The sequence below is a fragment of the Mesoplodon mirus genome (genome assembly GCF_964341445.2).
Source record: "Mesoplodon mirus genome assembly, chromosome: 3".
Taxonomy (NCBI): Eukaryota; Metazoa; Chordata; class Mammalia; order Artiodactyla; family Ziphiidae; genus Mesoplodon; species Mesoplodon mirus.
The window spans coordinates 154,947,128-154,963,902 of NC_138978.1; the positions used below are offsets into that span (position 1 = coordinate 154,947,128).

At 44.4% G+C, this 16,775-nt stretch overlaps 1 protein-coding gene across 1 annotated transcript in view; it reads left to right on the plus strand.

Moving 5' to 3' along the window:
- The window catches only part of SMYD2 (SET and MYND domain containing 2), a 49,253-nt gene extending 38,153 nt beyond the window's left edge, over positions 1-11,100 (plus strand). Inside the window, exons 7-12 of the mRNA XM_082615028.1 lie at positions 1,967-2,069; positions 4,342-4,452; positions 5,141-5,261; positions 6,427-6,601; positions 8,596-8,704; positions 10,680-11,100. Coding sequence (XP_082471154.1) covers positions 1,967-2,069; positions 4,342-4,452; positions 5,141-5,261; positions 6,427-6,601; positions 8,596-8,704; positions 10,680-10,760 — 700 coding nt within the window. The 3' untranslated portion in view covers positions 10,761-11,100. The remainder of the gene's footprint in view (positions 1-1,966; positions 2,070-4,341; positions 4,453-5,140; positions 5,262-6,426; positions 6,602-8,595; positions 8,705-10,679) is intronic.
- Positions 11,101-16,775: the final 5,675 nt, after the last annotated feature.

The window sequence follows — 16,775 nt, forward strand, 5'->3', positions numbered from 1 at the left end:
TTGATGGACAGGATAGTCTCCTGTCCATACATGCGTCAGTCCCCTGACATCAAGCCTTGGCTTCACAGATGAAGCAAAGGAGCCCTTCCTGCATCCCCTGTCTTGAGTTCCTCCACCCTGTAAATTAGTTTCATTTAAAGTGATGTTGCTTGATATAAACTACAGGAGCCTCTGCCTCTAGGTTGAAGCACTTGCAGGAAACCCTTAACACCCATGCTTTGGCCATGGATGGCACGTGAGCCCTACATGTCTGTCTGTTGCTGCCCAGCTCTGTGCATCGTACGGGTCTGAAGGACAGAGAAAAATCTGTTCAGGTCTATGTCCCCTGATCAGCTGTCACAGGCTTTCTTGAACCAGAGAAACAAAAAGTTTATTTCCGTAGTATTACTGTTTCTGTGGCCAAAATGGTGTTATCTACAGTTTGAATTCTGATGGTGAGGGAAGAAGTGGTTTGGGGAAAGGTTCTTTGGGACCTTTGCCCTTGGGAAAAGGAAGGAGAAAAAGAAGAGAAAGGTGATTAGACCCTCTTTAGAAGGCTCATCCTGACATCTTCAGCCCTGAAATGAGCTCTGGAATGTCTGCTCTTGGTATGTGAAAGATCAAAAGCAAGGCTAAGAGTGGTGGTGCTTAAGGTTTCACCCTGTCCAGCAGTTGCCAAGAGAACGGCGGTACCAAGAGCATGAGTTGTGATAGGTGTCCTGCCTTCGGGCAGCTCCCCCGCCTTCATGAGGAAGATCGCCAGGAGACTGTCTTGAAATGAGTCACTTAGTACTTTTGCAAAATGGTTCTAGAAACCTGCTCTTCCACTAAGAACAACTTCTGGTGCCTTTCTTTATCCGATTTCCTAGTGCCTGATTCTCTGTGCATGACTTGCCGGGAAGCAGGGTGGAGGTGACCCTCCCCACGGACAAGACAGGGAAGCTGCCGCATGGCCCTGCCCATGGCAGCCACCCCCTTCACCCAGACCTCTAGCAGCCGCTCCCCTGGTACACAGCAATCCGGGGGCAACTCCTCTGCATCAGGCTCTCCAACCCGCTTGCTTTTGTGTGTTTGTGGAGCAAACAGGAGAAGGGGTTTTGGTCACTGAGGGTCAGACGAGTCACACCGGCCACCAGAGCCATGATGCACAGGGATGTGAGTGCCCATCTGAGCCCCAGTTTGGATCCAGGCAGTTTTAATTGGAGGGAAAAAATCCCTTTGGCAGAAATCATATCAGCATTGTGATTTCCAAGGCAGCATTTTCAGAGATCAAGCACTTTTCCCCTGTAGTTTAGAAATTTCTGTTCTCAGAACTTTGACCTTGATATAATCAGAAAGCTCAAAGCCCTCGCATAGGCGACTCTCTCTGTCCTCACCGTCCCTGCAAAGCAGACCGCAAGCAGCCGGAGCAGCAATGTCCCAATTTTCCAGATGAGGAAATTGAGGTGCAGAGACTCAGACTGGGCTCCTCCAGGTCTCTCAAGGAATCACACACCCTCACTCAGGAAGCCGGTATCTCCCGCGGTGGCGATTTCTCAACATCTAAAGACAGCATGTTAGAAGTCATCCTCTGATATAAAAAGCTGCCTGGCAGTGACAGCCCATTTGTCTTGTACAGTGTCCAGTGGAAGAGCTGTTCACTGTAGGTGTTGAGTTTTGAGTCCTGCATTTAACAGGAAGGAATTTGTTGTTGTTGCTGTCTTTATCGTTGTTGGGGGGCAGGGGTGTTGGGAGTTTGTTTTTGGCTTAGAAATCACCGTTTTGAATTGCAGATCTCACTTTTCAGTATTGTTCAAATTTAAGATGTTAGATATTGTCGTAAATGCATGCACAACAACCTCTTAGACTCTGATGGCCAGCTATTAGATTTTTTTTAATGTCCTACAAAGATCCAGTTTCTGTAACTTAGCAAGTAAGTGGCCAAGGAGTTACCTGAACAGTCCATCTGCCTTCCTGAGGACATTGGGTTTTCTCTTCTGATTGACAGTGTTGCACTGATGAATCATAGTTGTTGCCCCAATGTCATTGTGACCTACAAGGGGACCCTGGCAGAAGTCAGAGCTGTACAGGAAATCCACCCTGGAGAGGAGGTGAGTGCGTGGCTGAGGGCAGCCGTGGTGGTGAGTACCATCCTCAGTCCCTCCAGGGTTCAGGATCAGACCTGTGGCTTGATCCAAACTTTCAGCTTCCATTTGGCGCTCGCCATGTCCATCTGTGGCCAAAAAAAGAAACCAGGGAAGAATAGATTCGAGTAAGGTTCCTCACAGAGATTTATAGAAAATTGAGACTGCCAAAATGGCCAAAATGCAATCTTAGAGTCTGTGTATTCCCATTTCCAAATAATTGGGTTTGAGTTTATTTTTGATTCATGAATTTTGGCCTGTTCCCCCCCGGCCCGCAAAGAGAAAAGCAACCCAGCAGTAGCTAACAAGTTACAACTCCAAATGACATCAACGGTTCACGTCATATCAGTTCCACATCTGAACTTGGGAGGGTTCACTTTCTAGGAATGGAATGCAGATGGCCGGGTATACACACTGATGGGACAGGTAGAGGCAGTCTGTGGCCAAAGGCCACCATTAGCTTCCCTCCCTAACTTAGGGATATGGAGCGAATCTGGTCAGTGATTCCCTCTCCTTTCCTGTGCTGTGGGTCCATAACTACCATGTCAGGTGCCTTGAGAACGCTGGCCAGGCCTTGCCAGATGTATGCTATACTTTCTTAAAGTAAATCTTAATATCCCTAGCAAGACACATGAATTTTTAGGGCATGTAATCACCCACTTTAGATACATTTCAGTTTAAATAATCTCTAATGCTATTTTTTAAGTCGCATGTCTGGATATTTCGAATTTTTTAAATATCATGATTAGTGTAGGAAATGATAGGGGCCTCGGTTTCTCTGGACATTGTTAACTAACCCACAGCTAAACTGGGAGCCCCACGCCCCAGGTACAGATCAGACTTTCCACCCTTTGTGGAGTTCGTCCTGAGGAAGGCATCTTGTTTTGAGTCGGTATCCTGGTTTCTGAGTGTCTCGTGGAGGCTGCCCGGTGCCTCTTTTGTTAAAACAGCCGATTGCAGTCCGTAGAAACCTAAGTCACCAGGACCCATGCTTGGGGCTGCCTGGAGCAGTTTGTCACCTGGACTGGCTGCGTCTGGGCCGCGAGCGGCCTTTGTCGCCATCTTCTGGGCCCTTCTGTCTGTTGCGCCATGTGCCCATCAGTCATCTCAAAGAGCTGAGGCAGGCTCTGGCCACTGGGGCAGGGCAAGGCTTTGCTCCTGTTGTTTTGCCCTCCTGCTGTCACAGGTCAGACATGCAATCTCCTCGTTTTGGGCCAGTCACTGTTTTGGGGGTTACCTGCTCTACCAAGGGGAAAAAGCCACTCCCTGAGGTGTCAGATGAGCCACAGGGTCTCTGTTACTGCCTGTTGCACTGGGGAGAGCTCAGGGCACCTGCAAGCACCTGGCCTGTGTGGGTCCCCCACCCTCGCCTGCCTGCCAGTGCCCGAGGTTACTGGCACAGTGACGGCTTTGGGACCTCCATCTGTTCAGTCAGACGTTTGCCTGATGGTGTGGGACGAGCAGCGAGTGCCATCCCAGTGAGTAGATAATGGACAGTTAAATGCCGGCCTCCTCCATATGCTACAAGTCTGTTATAGAGCCCGTTAGAAAAAAAGCAAGGACGGGAGAACTTGATGAGCCCAAAGGTAGGACTTTTCCAAGTTCTCTGGCCCGGCTGGGTAAGGCAGCAGCTTGCTGGTGGCCTAGGAGCTGCATCCTCCCTGTGCTGGCCTCTCCCGGCCTGCTGAGCCGAGCTTCCTGCTCCATTGCCAGCTGATGGCAGGATAAAGGGAAACCTACCATGTGTGTGTCCATGTCCCCCCTGCACCCACCCAGCAGTGCATCTAGGCCGTTCCGGGTTGTGAGATCAAAGAGGCTAAACAAAGACCAGGAAGAGAGAGGGCAGGGCCAATCCCAAGGATGAGTAGACTCTGCCCATCGTGGCCTTTGCTTCTATACACAAGACAAGGGCATCTACTGCTGGGCCAGATTCACAGCTTGCTCTCTGGGGAGGAAGGAAACGGGATGCTTCCAACCTTCCAAATTACCGTGTTAGTGATTCCTTGATTCTGTAGGAGATGGGTAGAGAAGCCCTTTCTTTTCACCACAAGGAGGTGAACAACACTAGCGGGTGCTCAGTTTAAGGAATTCAGTGTGTTAAGGTAAAAGACTGTATCCTGAGCTCTGGCCCTCCTGTCCCTGCAAGGTCAGCATCAGGAACGTTTGCAGAGCGACAGGCAGGATAAGGCGTGAGTTGGCCTGTAGCAATCTGCAGCATCAACTTTTTGGACCCCCTTAGGTTTTTACCAGCTACATTGACCTCCTGTACCCAACAGAAGATAGGAATGACCGCTTAAGAGATTCTTATTTCTTCACCTGTGAGTGCCAGGAGTGCACCACCAAAGACAAGGTAAACTCCCCGACCCAGCACAAGTGTTGACTGCGCGCTCTCTCTCGGGGCCTCTGTGCCAAACGAGCGCCCCTGTCTGACTTGGGGCGTCTCCTCCTGTCGTATGTTTGAGGCTTTAAACCCGCCTTACTAGCATTAGCCCCGGGGGAATCCAGTGAGACCAGATCTTTGTTCAAACCTGATTCTCGCAGCTGATGAAAACATTTCCATCACACTGTTCAGATAAGAGAAGGATTTGCCAAATTGCTATGTCTTGAAAAGAAATGGCTGCTCAAAAGAGAGGGAAGGGAAAAAGCACATGAGAAAGAAACATTTTCAAGCTTTCCCACCTATTCAGCAGAATCTGAAGCATTTTTTCTGGCATTGCGCAAATTATTTTGTCAACGGCACCCCTCCTTATTCTATTCTCTTGATTTCACAGATGTCTGAACACACATATCTGCCCACAGCAAACAGATTCTCGGTGTCTTGCCTAGATAAGGAGGGTCTAGAAAATTAATATTTTTGTTTTTTTGTAAGAAAGTAATGAGTATTGAACTTCTCTTAGATCCCCTGCCTGATTCCCTTTCATTCTTTTGTAACTTTAGAATGGGTAAGCCTCTACCTCTGCATGGGAAAACGTGCTATTTGAGAGGTTTCCCCATCAGTATGGTTTCCGTGGGAAGTAACCTGTGGACATTTTCCTCAGGATAAGGCCAAGGTGGAAATCCGGAAGCTCAATGATCCCCCAAAGGCAGAAGCCATCCGTGACATGGTCAGATATGCACGCAATGTCATTGAGGAGTTCCGGCGGGCCAAGCACTACAAATATATCCTTTACAACCAACCCTCCTTTACAGGGGGTGTTGGGGAGTTGGGCACGGGGAACGGGAGAAGAATGGGTTTCAGATCCTGAATATTGGAGGAAGGATGTGTCCTGGTAAATGTTTAGAGACTTACTTGCCATGCATCACTTGGAGGCAACTACATCAGCATTTCATGATGTTGACCTTATCTGTTTCTCCTCCTTTGACCAGTTTGCTCAGGAGCGCATCCTTGTGGAAGACTTTTATTGTCTAAAACTGCAGAACAGTTCCTTGAAGACCCTCACTGACTGGGTATCTTCCTTTGGGCAAAGCACCTCACCAAGGGTTTTGCTGTGTAACAGATGGAAACAGGCTCATAGATAGCAAGTAATTTGCCCAAGGGACACAGTTCACCAGGGCAGAGCCAGGTTTTGCCCCAGGTCTGCTAGCACAATCCATATTCTTAACCGCTATGGTATAGCATTTTCTTGGGTGTTGAAAAGGCATTAGATTCGTACTGAAGAAAGAAAGAAAACCAGTGACAGGAAACTGGAAAAGGCACATTTTCTTCTGAGTGTAAAAAAGAACGTTCCCATGGTGGGGACTTTTTCCTTAAGAACTTTAGCGAAAATTCTCAGCTTGGGTGAGGATATAAGTTTAACTAGAAAATTGAAGGGTTTTGTTTGTTTGTTTGTTTGGTTGGTTTTTTTTGCGGTACGCGGGCCTCACTGTTGTGGCCTCTCCCGTTGCGGAGCACAGGCTCCGGACGCGCAGGCTCAGCGGCCATGGCTCACGGGCCCAGCTGCTCCGCGGCATGTGGGACCCTCCCGGACCGGGGCACGAACCTGTGTCCCCTGCATTGGCAGGCAGACTCTCAACCACTGCGCCACCAGGGAGCCCAAAATTGAAGATTTTTGATTCTAATCAACATTGTTTACAGCTGAAAGGAGGCTCTGTTCCCTGTGGCTAAAATTCTTTGTGTTTAACAGCTGAGGTCTCCCGTTTCTCCTAGTTTTTTTCTTCCAGAAAAATATGACTCCTTTCACTTTTGCTGGGCTTTCTGTAATTTACTTTTTCGGAGGGTGAAGCTAGGGGTGGAGTGAACAAAATAGTAACTCCTTGCCCCTGGGGCCTTGGGAAGCCTCCTAGCCAATCTGCCAGGCCTGTCCTTTCCTTGACTCCAGAGCACCCCCTAGTGAGCTGCTGGAGATCTGCGAGCTCAGCCAGGAGAAGATGAGCTGTGTGTTTGAGGACAGTAACGTGTACATGCTGCACATGATGTACCAGGCCATGGGCGTCTGCTTGTACATGCAGGACTGGGAGGGAGCCCTGCGGTACGGACAGAAAATCATCCAGCCCTACAGGTGATTGCAGTGGCTCTTCCCATCATCTTAGCACAGGATGGAAGTGGGTGATTTAGAATGGTCCCTTGGCTGTTCTGTCTTGACGCTGTCATGTTGGAGCATGCCAGGAGCAGCTTTCTCTCCTCTGTACACATCTGGAGGTGCAGGCACAGGGTGCTTCTGCTGGGCCCGGCTGCCCTCCACCACCCAGAAGAGGCGCCCAGGGAGGCAGGCTGAGGTGACGCAGGGGGTGCTGGGGCAGGATCCCTCCCAGGACCCATCCAGGGTACTCCGTCCACAGTAGTTAATTCAGACCAGTATTAAAAAGCCACCGGTTTGTTTCGTTTCCTTCCCGTGCCTTCCAAGTTAAATGGCACTTAGTAAACCATTAGTGGTTTTCTCTCCCCTTCTTTTGCTTTTTTCAGGGTGCAGCATCAGGTTTGCAAATGGGGAAACTCTGGGACTGGTGTGTTGTCTGTGGTTATTTAATATCCTCCCCTAGATCGGAATAAAATAAGTTGGGTTTTAACTTGTAGTAATAATGAATGTTAACCGTGGGGAAGTTTCCATGTTGAGAGGGTTAGTAAACCTTAAAGTGGGTGACAGAAGGAGGCTCTGAGTAGCCACTTCAGGGCCTGGATGGCCTAGATCAGACCACTGGGGCGTCTGTTAAACACATGTACATTATGCATTTACAGGGTCCTCTCCAAGACCAAGTGGATCAGAATCTCTGGGTATTGGACTTGAAATCTCTGTGTTCCAGAAGCACCCTGAGGGCTTTTGAGAAGCCCTCAGTACTTCTTCAAGTTCTAAGATTGGGGACTGTAAAGTTTATGTCTAGTCTGAATTTCCACTGCCCAGTCGGCCCTCCACTTACCTCACAGTGCCCTGATTAGCCAGCAGGGGGAGCCCGTGGGGGAAGCCAGCTCCTAAAATCTGCTCCTGGAAACAGAATTTGATACTTCAGGGATAACCTCAAAGCCTGTCCTTCTTCCTGAGGTGGGTGAGGAAGTCCTCTAGGCCATGTACACTTCCCTCTGTAGATCTGTAGGGAGAGAGACAGAGAATGAGAGTGAATGTTGGCCTTGTGGTTGCTCTCCCAGCAGGGCTTGCTGTGCTGGACCCTCTGTTAGCTTAGGGAGCTCTTCCGGGGGGCCCAGCCCTGGCCTTCTCTTGGTTGCTGGCTCTAGGGATCCCTCTGGGCAGCGAGTTGCCCACTGCCTAGGAATACAGCTAGAATGTGTCTGTTTTGGATGGACTTTGAGGATAGAGCAGGTAGAACAGACCGGCCTGTAAATAAACACTTTGAACACACACACGTGTGCGTGTGCGCGCACACACACACACACACACACACACACACACACACCAGCTGCCTCCTGGTCTCTGTTCCTAGGGAGATGGCTCCTTCCTAGGCAGGCCCCATCAGTCAGCCTTCAGTTAAAACCAGAGAGAATACCTGCTGTCTACAAAGCCTTCTCCTGGGCAATAGAGAAGGAATATCTAGAAGAAGTAGGAGGTGTGTACTTGACTTCAGAGAGCTTATAATTTTGCCAAAGCAACTGATATCATAGAGTGTGACAGAAAGCCAAGGTCTTGAGACATTGGTATGTTTGTATCTTTAAGTATACTGTCTTTTTAATATGAGGGGATAGGCCTATTGTCCTCATAAAGAGGGAATTTTCCCAGTGCCCTGCGATGCGTGCACCTAAAAGACAAAAATCTGGGGCTGGGACTGAATGTTGTGTTTATACATGTTTTTCCATAGGATCTCCCCTGTAGTTTTTACATGGTTTTTCAGAAACACACAAACTGCATAAAATGAAGTGCATCCACGATGGGTAGACGGGGTTGAACCATCCATGCCCTCCACCCAGCACCTGCCGGGGTCTGGAGGAGCCTGGCTGCTGTGGAGAGTGTGGCCATCAGCTGGGCGACCACAGCTCACTGCACCCAGCCTGTGGGCTCTCAGCAGCCATTGACAAGGTGGCCTGTTGTCTCTTCTCTCCTTCCAGTAAGCACTATCCTCTGTACTCCCTCAACGTGGCCTCCATGTGGCTGAAGCTGGGAAGATTGTACATGGGCCTGGAGAACAAAGCTGCTGGGGAGAGAGCTCTGAAGAAGGTATGTGTGTGATGTGAGGTTAGGAGGCCCAGTGCCTGACGGACTCCTCACACTTCCCTTCCTGCAGGACTCGGGTGACTGACGGAGTCATGGAGAAAGACTAGCCCTTGGCCGCCCTCCGGCCACAGGAGTGGGAGGGGGCTGGATTCAGCAGGCGACAGGGTAGTAAGTAACTGAGCCTTTGGCATGTTTGCATCCTGACCCTTCTGTTGGGAAAGGGGTGTCCACATTGTGGTTACAGGTTCACGGCTGTGGGGAAGGGGGTACTTGCCCTTTGTCCCCTGGGAAGCCATGGAAGTGCTATAAGTATGTGATCATGGTATGAGGCTGGCATTATTAAAATGTCTTTTCTGGTCCACTATTACTGATAAAAAGAAAGAAAAAATAAAAAAGGGGCCATGGATAGGTCAGGAGACCGTAGTGAGGGAATTCTCCAAATTTCTGCCCTTTAGGATTTACAGATTCGTGATGCCTGATTGTGGTGAAATCAAGGCAGTTGGGTCTGGAGAGGCCCTCAGCATGAGGATTAACCATTTGCAGTTTCTAAAATAGGCTTAATAATCATTGTTAGCATTCATTGAGTATGGTTATGAGCCAGGACCTGCCAGTGGGCCAGGGACCAGGCCCTGCCGCTCACAGAAGCACAGCCACCATCCCGAGTATTGGTTCTCATCGCTGTTTATATAGGAATCAACAGTTGATGAAATACAATCTTTGGGACAATTATTATTTATGTAGAAGACAAAAGTTGATAAACTGTAACCTTTGGACAATCTGTTTATACCTGTTAAGAGAATCTTTGTGAAAGTTGGGGCCGTGGACTTAGGCCTGGATGCCTAATTCTCCAGATTCCCCAAGTCTTCCCAATACAGTATACGGGAAGATGGAATAAGGTCCGACGTCCCAAATGGAAGGGCCAGGGCTGACCCAGCCTCGAAGTGGGAGTTAAGGATAAAATTTTCTGTTTCTAAGCTGTGGAATTTGTCTTCTAAGATGACATTTATTGCTTTGGTGAGGTTGGAAAAAAATTAACCAGTTAGGTCTCAACGGCAGAGTGCTGTTAAGTAACGAATTGCTGATCCCTGAAGGATAGAGTAGATCTGAGGAAGGAACACGAGTTCTGACGTGAATGCAGAGGGCAAGGAGAGACATTTAAACCAGGCGATTCCTGAAGGCTTGCACTCCTGTTGGTTTGAGACCTAGGAAGAGAATGGTAGAATAGAAAGGAAGGCCTGTCAGATTCACAGGGCATCAAAAATTCCCTGTTTGGGGGAGGTGGGAATAATTTAAGTTTTTCGATCTGTGAAGAATACAGTTGAATACAAAAGAGCAAAATAAATTATTATGGATTACATTAGATATGTAATTCCTATATGCCAGGCACTATTCTGAACACTTTATGTGTATTAACAACTCTGAGAGGTATGTGTTATTCCTATTTTACAGATGAGGAAAGTGAGGCACAGAGTAGTTAAGTAAATTGCCCAAGGTCACACAGCTAGAAAGTAATGGAGCCACTGGAAACTCTTGCACTTAAAGAAACCTTATTAAATATGTGCTCTCTGGATTTCTCACATGAAACTTGTGCCTATTTTTAAGTTTTTAAAGAATATGTATAAAGATGTAAGCATGCACTTTTTGAAAGGGAAAAACGGTTTAGTCATGTCTTACACATTAGTAATATGAACTAAAATCAAAAAGGTTTGTCCCTAAATCAATTTCTCTATCCTTTCTTCAGCTACTGAAGAATGTTTTCCTCAGCAGTAGAGACTGGGTGACTAGTTGGATGTGAGAGAATCTTGTCTTCTTTTCTTTTTTTAAAAAAAAGCCAGACTCTGGAGGCTAAGACAGGCTCTGAAAGCCAGTTTGCATCCTGTGCCTTCAAGCAGAGAGGTCCAGCCTGAATTAAAGTTAGCCCGGGGGAGGGGCAAGGGGACTGGCTTCAGGCTCTCAACCCCTGTTCTCTCTCTCCTAGGCCATTGCCATCATGGAAGTAGCTCATGGCAAAGACCATCCATACATTTCTGAGATCAAACAGGAAATTGAAAGCCACTGAAACTATGCTGACATTTTAGTTTTTATTTAAATCCAAGTGCAGAAACCTTCGAGGATTTGACCGTTTCACATCATACACGTCATGCCAGCATCTCTGTAAACTCATTGGAATGAAAACACGACTTGCACTTAACCTTACAAATGGCTTACTTGAATGTTGGTCTTAATCTTTAACCTTAATATCAAATTAATTTTTGAATGCTTTTTTTCCCCTAAAAGATAATGGCATGGTTTCATATATTATAATATACATTTTAAAATGCAGTTATTTTCCCTTCATGCCTACTGTAATGTTCTAAACAAACATGAATGATGAAAGAGAATTAAAAAAGGTAACAGTATATGAAGTTTGTGTTTTCCCCTGTCGGTCGGGGCCGGGGGAGGGGATGTCGAAGTGGTGATGGAGCCGGGTCTTGGCATGGATGTTGCACCTGTTCTGCATCAGGCAGGGAGCTCAGGCACGCTCACCCCCAGGAGTGGGGTCTGCAGCCTCGTTAGCCTGCAGCTGCTTTCCCTATACAGTGCCCATGGAGGACCACAAGACCCAAGACTGAGAAGGTGCAAGAAGGGAAGAAAGGTATCAGTAGCTGAGAGCAGTTGAGTGATATGGGTGCCCCTCCCTGGCAGGAGAATGCGTCAGTTTCAGGTTTTTCTGTCCAGTGTCTGGTATCCCTTCAGTGCATAATGATTCTGTGCTCAGGGTAAGCCTGAGCAGGAGAAACATTTTTTCCTTACCGACTCCATGTTCTTGAGCAAACGCTGATCTCTCCCTGCACGGCCGGCAGGAATCCAGCTTCGCCACAGCCTGGACCACAGCAACCTGCAAGTTTCTCAGCGGCTGCTGCAGAGAGGGGCACAGCCCTGAGCACCACAGCGCAGGGATGTTTCTTAGATGAGTTTCTTCTGATCCAAAGAGAGGAACCTCCTCATTAGGTAATAATTAAAGCTTGATGGAGTTTACACTCAGCTTTCTTTCAGATTCATGGTCTGCAAACAGCTTGGAAACAGCTGTGAATCTGGTCTGTTATCCTTCCTTCCTCATCTACAGACACCCACACACATCTCTCACTTGCAGTTAACTGCACACAGCGGATTCAGCAGGTGGAATGCCTTCTCTTGTTCAGTGAAAGTGCATTAAGATGTTTACTGAACACCTACTATATGCAAAACATGCTCCAAGTGCATAGAGATGAAGAAGGCATAGTCCTGGCCCTGGGGAGATAAGTGTTTTAAGAATGCAAATTTACTCTGCAGCTAGGCCTAAAATAAGCTTAGCCCAACATCTGTCTAGGTTTTATAAAATTTGTAAAGGTAATACTTTCTCAATAATTTTAAATTATATGAAAAAGTGAGCTGTTCCTTCTTTCTCAGCAGTCCTACCACCCAGAGGTAACCACTGTGATAGTTTGCTTATGTGGCCGCAGTGTTTTCCACGCCCGTATAGTGTCTCTGTATAAATAGACTTAGAAAAACAAAGGCAGAATGGTACTGACATATTTTGTAGTCTGCCTCTCTGACCTAACAGTAGGGACCCTTTTCATTTCAGCATTTACAGATTTGCTTCATTCTCTTTAGAGGCAGAACATTGCATGGAATGTGTATGTCATAATCTGTTCAGCCGTTCTCTTATTTATGGACATGTGGGTTTTCCACTTTGCTGCTATTATAAAGGACGCCACAGTGAACAGTCTTAGACATATACCTTTGCTGACATGGGGTACCGTTTTTGGAGACAGATTCCTAAAAGTGAAATTTCAGGATCAAATAGTGGAAACTTTTTTTATTTGAATAAGTATGGCCACATTTCCTTTTTAAAAAACTGTATCAGGTACCAATAGAATATAATATTTTTAGTATTTGTTTTCCTCTACCCTCATAACACTGTATTGTTTAAATTTTTTTTGCCAACATAATGTGTGCACTATTTTGTTTATATGCATTTATTAATGACGTTGGGCACTTTTTCATATACTTAGGAATTATTGTGTTTCTTCTGTGAGCTGATATTCACAGCCATTGCCCATTTTGTTATTTATGCCGTTCATAATAATTTCTAAGATCTCAGTGTATGTTGGGATATTAGCTCTTTGTCGTGTTGAAAATATTTTCCCCTGGTTGTCCATTAACTTTATTTTTCATGACACTTGTACTAAGGCAGATTTTATTTTCATTTGTAAATGAAGAAAAGAAATACAACTTTGTCTATGATCTATCTGGAATCGTTTTATTTCATACATTGTTTCATGGTTAAGGGATCTAATTGTACTCTAAATTTTTTTTTTTTCGGTATGCGGGCCTCTCACTGTTGTGGCCTCTCCCACTGCGGAGCACAGGCTCCGGACGCGCAGGCTCAGCGGCCATGGCTCACGGGCCCAGCCGCTCCACGGCATGTGGGATCTTCCCAGACCGGGGCACGAACCCGCGTCCCCTGCATCGGCAGGAGGACTCTCAACCACTGCGCCACCAGGGAAGCCCCAGTACTCTAAATTTTTTAATGTTCAAAATTGCTAGCCACTTACGCCAGCATTGTTTATGGAATGATTTCTTTTCCCCTGCTGATTTGAAATGATACCATTATCATTTCCCTAAGACTTAGGTTTATTTCAGCAGTGTTTCATTCCATTGATCCGTCTACTATAGAAGTAAAGTACTTTTAATTATTGTTGCACTGCAGAACTTTTAGTATCTACTAGGGCTAATCCTTTTGCATTCTCTGGAGTCTTTCTGACCATTCTCCCATGTTTAACCCTACAAAGTACTTTAGAATCACTTGGCCAAGTCCTCTCATGGCCTTTCCCTACTCCCCCAGCAAAAGTACTCCTGGAATATTTATTAGAATTGCATTGAACTCATTGGTACTCAGAGAACTGACCTCTTCATGAGTCTTTCTATCCAAGAATGTGATGAGTTTATCAGTTTGTCTACATTTTGCCTCTGAAGTAGTTTAGTTACGTTTATACAGGTCCTGCACATTCTTCTTAATTCCTAGATTTTATGTTTTCTATAGCTATTAGGAAAGAGCTCTTTTCTTCTATATATTTCTTAACTGTTAAGTCTGACAGGTTTTCCCTATTTGTTGTTAAAGATTTAAAAAAAGTAAAATCACATGAAATTGATGTGTTTGATCCTGTTTTTGTCATTTTATTGCATATTTGTGTTTTTCTTATATTTATCTTTTCCCCTTTTGAGTTTTCTTTTCTCTGTTTTTTAATTTGCTTCCTGCTAGTACAGTATTTGGAAGTAAACAGGGCTATCTACTCATGGTTAGTTTTATGTCTAAACTATAGGGTAAGACTACTTTTTCTGTTCATCAACCAAAAAAACTGAGTCCATTTACTCATTCCATGAATGACAAAACAAATTAGTGTATGTACCTATTCTCTTGCCATTCTACTTGACTTCTCTCCATGTTCATTGGTATTTTGTCTAGTATAATATTTTTTTCTGTTAAAGCAGATGCTGTACAATATGATAAAAGTTATAGGTATACAATACAGTGATTCACAGTTTTTAAAGGTTTTACTCAATTTACAGTTATTATAAAATGTTGGCTATATTTCCCCTGTTTTACAATATATGCTTGTAGCTTATTTTATACCTAATAGTTTGTACCTCTTAATCCCCTACCCCTATATTGCCCTCTCCATTCCCTCTCCACACTGGTAACCACTAGTTGGTTCTCTATATCTCTGAGTCTGCTTTTTGTTGTTCTTACATTCATTAGTTTGTTGTGTTTTTTAAATTCCACATATAAGTGATTTCACACAGTATTTGTTTTTGTCTGACTTATTTCACCAAGCTTAATGCCCTCCAAGTCCATCCATGTTACTGAAAATGGCAAAATTTTATTCTTTTTTATGGCTGAGTAGTATTCCATTGTATATATGTACCACATATTCTTTATCCATTCATCTGTTGGTGGACACTTAGGTTGCTTCCATATCTTGGCAGTTGTAAATAATGCTGCTATGAATGTTGGGGTGCATGTATCTTTTCGAATTAGGGTTTTTGTTTTCTTCAGATATATACCCAGGAGTGGAATGTAGTTCTATTTTTAGTTTTTTAAGAAACCTCCATACTGTTTTCCACAGTGGATGCAGCAATTTACATTCCTACCAACAGTGCACGAGGGTTCCTTTTTCTCTGCATCCTCGCCAGCATTTGTTATTTGTGTTATTTTTGATAATAGCCATTTCTGACAGGTGTGAGGCGATATCTCAGTGTAGTTTTGATTTGCATTTCCCTGATGATTAGTGATGTTGAGCATCTTTTCATGTGCCTGTTGGCCATCTGCATTTCCTTTGGGAAAAAAGGCAGCTCTTCTGCCCATTTTTTAATAGGGTTTTTTTTTTTTTTTGATGTTGAGTTGTATGAGCTGTTTATATATGTTGGATATTAATCCCTTATTGGTCATAACATTTGCAAATGTTTTATTCCATTCAGTAGGTTATCATTTTGTTTTATCAGTGGTTGCCTTTACTGTGTAGAAAGCTTCTAAGTTTAATTAGGTCCCATCTGTTTATTTTTGCTTTTATTTCCTTTAGGAGATGATCCAAAAAAATATTCCTGTGATTTATGTAAAAGGGTGTTCTGCCTATGTTTTCCTCTAGGATTTTTATAGTATCTGGCCTTACATTTAGGTCTTTAATCCATTTTGAGTTTATTTTTGTATATGGTGTTAAAGAATGTCCTAGTTTCATCTCTTACATGTAGCTGTCCAGTTTTCCAAGCACCACTTATTGAAGAGACTGTCTTTCTCCATTGCATATTCTTGCCTCTTAATTGACCAAAAGTGTGTGGGTTTATTTCTGGGCTTTCTATCATGTACCATTGATCTCTATATGTTTTTGTGCCGGTACCATACTGTTTTGATTACTGTAGCTTTGTAGTATAGTCTAAAGTCAGGGCGCATGATTCCTTGAGCTCTGTTCTTCTTAAGATTGTTTTGGCCATCTGGGGTCTTTTTTGTTTCTATACAAATTTTAAAATTATTTGTTCTAGTTCTGTGAAAAATGTCATTGGTAATTTGATGGGAATTGCATTGAATCTGTAGATTGCCTTGGGTAGTATGGTCATTTTAACAATATTGATTTTTCCAATCCAAGAACAAGGTATATCTTTCCATCTGTTTCTGTTGTCTTCAGTTTCACTCATCTGCATCTCATACTTTTCAGAGTACAGGTCTTTTGCCTCCTTAAGTAGATTTATTCCTAGGTATTTTATTATTTTTGATGTGATGGTAAATGGGATTGTTTCCTTAATTCTGTTTTTGCTAGTTCATTGTTAGTGTATAGAAATGCAACAGATTTCTGTGTATTAATTTTGTATCCTGCTACTTTCCCAAATTCATTGATGAGCTCTAGTAATTTTCTGGTGGTGTCTTTAGGATTTTCTATGTATAGTATCATGTCATCTGCAGACAGTGACAGTTTTACTTCTTCTTTTCCAATTTGGATTCCTTTTATTTGTTTTCCTTCTCTGATTGCTGTGGCTGGGACTTCAAAACTATGTTGAATAAAAGTGGCGAGAGTGGGCACCTTTGTCTTGTTCTTGATGTTAGAGGAAATGCTTTCAGTTTTTCACCATTGAGTATGATATTAGCTATGGGTTTATCATTTAAAGCCTTTACTATGTTGAGGTAGGTTCCCTCTGTACCCACTTTCTGGAGAGTTTTTATCATAAATGGATGTTGAATTTTATCAAAAGCTTTTTCTGCATCTATTGAGATGATCATATGGTTTTTATTCACTTTGTTAATGTGGTGTATCACATTGATTGACTTATGGATATTGAAAAATCCTTGCATCCCTGAGATATCAATAAATACCACTTGACCATGGTGTACGATCTTTTTAATGTATTGTTGGATTTAGTGTGCTAATATATTGTTGAGGATTTTTGCATCTATGTTCATCAGTGATATTGGCCTGTAATTTTCTTTTTTGTGATGTCTTTGGTTTTGGTATCTGGGTGATGCTGGCCTCCTAGAATGAGTTTGGAAGTATTCCTTCCTCTG